The 4255-nt window shown below is 35.8% G+C and overlaps 1 protein-coding gene across 1 annotated transcript; it reads left to right on the top strand.

The window, feature by feature from the left end:
* The first annotated feature begins 580 nt into the window (after positions 1-580).
* Positions 581-2424, top strand: LOC122580913 (high affinity nitrate transporter 2.6-like). Its single transcript, XM_043753057.1, has 3 exons — positions 581-1351; positions 1503-1618; positions 1749-2424. Exons 1-3 carry the CDS (start codon positions 581-583, stop codon positions 2422-2424), a joined length of 1563 nt encoding a protein of 520 aa, XP_043608992.1.
* The last annotated feature ends 1831 nt before the right edge of the window (positions 2425-4255 follow it).

Raw genomic sequence — 4255 nt, 5'->3', positions numbered from 1 at the left:
ATTATTTTCTTTTACGAGTAGTTGTAACAAGTTTGCTACTACATTTTTATGTAAAAAAAAGTTAAAAAAAAAAACAAAAAAAAAAACCAATTGGTTCAACTAGCCGGTCCAATTAGGCGATTTAAAGGGTTGTACGATCTGGCCGGTTCGAGGAGATTATCTTTCTTTCTTATTGTTGAGTCCCCGATCATCATAAAGGTTGTAAACTCTTTGAAATATGGTCTTTCTTTCTTACTGTTGAGTCATGACCAATACATTGGTGATTGATATATTAATTTCCTCACTCGTATTAATCACTCGGTAGCTGTTCTTCAAGTTTACTAGCTAGCTAGCTGCTAGTTGCTGATTTTTAATATAATTCATGCCCATTTTTGATAAATATCGTGTCTAATTTCATTGGCATCCAAACCCATGTGGTTAGTAATATGCCTTTGTGAAAGTCAACTACCTTTAGTCTATAAATAACCTCAAACACCCCATGTTTATAAGCACACCTACATCTTTACTCATTTCTTAGCTAGCTTATCAGTCTTTCTATTTACGTTTCTTCAACCCAACATTTTTGGAGATTAAGAAAACAATGGCTTCCATCCCCACAATCTTGGAACATGAAGAAATCATATCCATTCCCACCACCACTCCACGAAAGACTTTCACGCTCCCGGTAGATTCCGAGAACAAAGCCACAGAGATGAAAATATTCTCTGCGGCTCAACCTCACATGAGAGCTTTCCATCTCTCATGGCTTTCTTTTTGCACTTGTGTTATCTCAACCTTTGCAGCTGCCCCTCTTGTCCCCATTATCCGGGACAACCTTAACCTGACACGATCTGACATCTCTAATGCTGGAATTGCCTCCGTATCTGGAAGCATCCTCTCTCGCCTTGTCATGGGGGTTCTTTGCGACCTTATAGGCCCACGGTATGGTTGTTCGGTGATCAACTTACTTACGGCCCCAGTGGTCTTCAGTTTCTCTTTTGTCGCGGATGCTGGTGGATATGTGGCTGTTAGGTTCCTAATCGGGTTCTCATTGGCTACGTTCGTGTCTTGTCAATATTGGACTAGTGTGATGTTCAATGGGAAGATAATCGGTGTGGTGAATGGCTTATCCGCGGGATGGGGTGATCTAGGAGGTGGGCTAACTCAACTCTTGATGCCGGTACTCTTTCATATCATAAGTGAGATGCTTGAAACCACACCATTTACGGCTTGGAGAATCGCTTTCTTTATTCCTGGATGGTTTCATATAATTGTTGGCACTCTTGTTTTGGTTTATGGCCAAGACTTGCCCGATGGAAACTTTTCTCAAATTTACAAAGAGGGTCGAGCTTCAAAGGACAAATTCTCTAAGGTGACCTAACTTTGTTCAACCATAACCTACTATAATTCATTGCAACCTTTTAATTACCTAACATATACATATTGTTTCAAGAAATTAAACATATGAGCTAATAAAATATATTTGATGAATTAATCGTTTTGTTTGATGTATTAATTTGCAGGTATTCCATAATGCGATCGCAAACTATAGGACATGGGTGTTTTTCCTGATTTATGGATATTCAATGGGTGTGCAATTGTGCTTGAATAATGTCATTTCTGAATACTTTTATGATAGGTAGGTAGCTAAACAATCCTAATCTTTCATGATTAACCTTGTGATCACTAATTCATATACAGGTTTAATATCTAAAATTATTTTTGTAACAACTAACTAACGATTTCATTTTTCGTTGATTGTGTGACAGGTTTAGTTTAAAGCTCCACACGGCCGGTGTAGTGGCAGCCAGTTTCGGGGTGGCTAACTTCATTACACGTCCATTTGGTGGCTATCTATCCGATATATCAGCTCGTAAATTTGGAATGAGGGGAAGGTTATGGACATTATGGATCACACAAACTTTAGGAGGAGTTTTTTGCATATGGTTAGGCCGAGCCAACTCTCTACCGCTCGCTATCTTTTCAATGATGCTCATGGCCTCAGGAGCACAAATGGCTTGTGGTGCGACTTATGGCATCATTCCTTTCGTTTCACGACGTTCTCTTGGCATTCTATCCGGTTTAACTGGTGCCGGTGGAAATGTTGGTGGTGGTTTAACACAACTAATCTTTTTCTCTGGCACTCGGTTTTCAACTGCGTGGGGACTAACATGGATGGGTGTGATGACCGTGGCTTTAACGATTCCGGTGGCTTTCATCCATTTCCCACAATGGGGGAGCATGTTTTTGCCCGCATCAAAGAATGAAAAATACAATGAAGAGTATTATTATAGCTTGGAGTATAGTGAAGAAGAGAGGGAGATGGGTATGCACATGGCTAGTATGAAGTTCGCCGAGAATAGTAGGGCGGAACGTGGCAAGAGAATAATGGTGGTTGCCGTCGCCAACACCCCGCCGAATACCACCCCAAACCACCATGTTTAATCAAAGGGTTGCCACAATATATATAATTATATGTAATGAATAAATAAATACGTATACTATACAGGGTTAACAACATAATATATTATATAGATCGTATATGTAGTGGTACGTATAAATAACCGTACATATTGTGTCGTATTTTTCGGGGAGATCTTGCAATATTTTTGCTGCTATATATATATATATATATATATATATATTACTTTAATAGCCGACTTTAGATCACTTGTACAAGTTATTGTCGATCGATCTTAAATTCAAATGATATGATGTGTATTTTTAACTTTAGATTGTGAGTAAATTATGCTGTCTTTTCTAATTAAGGTATGTATATATAGATCTGGATTTAAACTCATGGAGTAGTAACTTTGAGACATTAATTAGCAGATGTTTGTACAAACATATCTCTCTCCTTAATAAAGCAAGGTTCCTTAACTATATATTGTTTAAAAAATTGATAAGTGACAATCTTCTCCTTTCCTTAAAAAAAAATTCCCGTCTTTGAGTAAAATATAAAAACTCAAACAAATAACTTACAATGAATCAAATTTAATCTTTGTTTTAATTCTTCCGAAAAAATTAAAGGAGAAATTGCTTCTGTGTTTCGTATATTAAGATAAGATTAAAGGGAAGTTTCTTATCAAAAAATATTTGCACTTCAATCTCCCAAACATCCTCATCCCTAAAATATCAAATAGGAGTTCCTAGACCCTAGCTAAAGTTTAAAAGGGAAATATCTTCTCCAAAAACAAGAAGTGTATCCGTTTTCTTGTGTTTGTAAATTTCAATTGTTAATTTAATGGTATTTTAATTGGCTTTTTAATAAAATTTCTTATACTTTCAGTTTCGGTTTTGATGCTTGGAAGGAATTTCGTCGGAAAAAATCTCCATCAACAACTACTCAAAATCGGGTATATCTAATTTCAATTTAGGGTTTTAATCAATTATTTTGGTCATCTTTTATGAAAGATTAGATGATGGAAACTAGAAGACTATTATTTTATTGATCTTTATTTTCACTATTTTGTCGTATACCGAATTATGAATGGTTTTTTCTAATACTACTATCTTTGTAGAATTTGGTGCCATCTTTGCAATGTGAAAACAAAAGAGTAACCAAACCAAGAACATAATAATTGAAATTATACTAACTAGTGGTAAAGATGGGCAGATCGGGTAATGGGTCTACGTTAATGGCGGGGATGGAACTGCGCTGGTTGCTTGGATCAAAAAGACTTTTCCATTTATGATTTATTTTAACTGAATAATACAACAACTAATGCAATGATAATTAAAACTCCTGAATAAAAATACTTTAGAAGATTGCAGGATTTTAAATTGCTTTTATCAGCCCATTTATAGTATTCCACGCTAAAATTGCTCATATATCATATGTTTACAAGATACTGGATAAGAACTTTTGCACTGATTTTTGATTAAGTAATAATAACTAAACATATTGCATATTCATTAAAAGGCACGCTCAAAAATAGATGTTAGATGTTAACAGTTAGAATTTTGGACCATAAGTATCATAAATTCCATTGTTGTAAATTCCATTGTCAGTATAGCTCCTATTTTGACCTATTATTGAACTGCTGTAATACGTCATCTGGTTATATGTAATACGAGAACGGTACCCGCACGTTGCGACGGCCGTCAAGTTAGTGGCGGTGAGATGGTGAAGTGATAGGTCATAGAGTGTGATTAGTCATAGAAGGTGATAGGTAAATGCCTTAGCCGTCCGCCCTCGGATTTAAAAATTCATCAAAAGTATATTGATTGACATATCTAATGAAAGAGCATTAAATTTTAAGAACACTCATATAAT

Source organism: Erigeron canadensis, chromosome 9 (assembly GCF_010389155.1).
Source record: "Erigeron canadensis isolate Cc75 chromosome 9, C_canadensis_v1, whole genome shotgun sequence".
NCBI classification, from domain to species: Eukaryota; Viridiplantae; Streptophyta; class Magnoliopsida; order Asterales; family Asteraceae; genus Erigeron; species Erigeron canadensis.
This window is presented reverse-complemented; position numbering and strand designations above follow the sequence as displayed.

Coding starts and splice junctions, on each gene's coding strand:
- LOC122580913 (XM_043753057.1), top strand. CDS start 581: ATGGCTTCCATCCCCACAATCTTGGAACATGAAGAAATCATATCCATT. Junction 1,352..1,502: donor CAAAGGACAAATTCTCTAAG/GTGACCTAACTT, acceptor ATTAATTTGCAG/GTATTCCATAATGCGATCGC. Junction 1,619..1,748: donor TCTGAATACTTTTATGATAG/GTAGGTAGCTAA, acceptor ATTGTGTGACAG/GTTTAGTTTAAAGCTCCACA.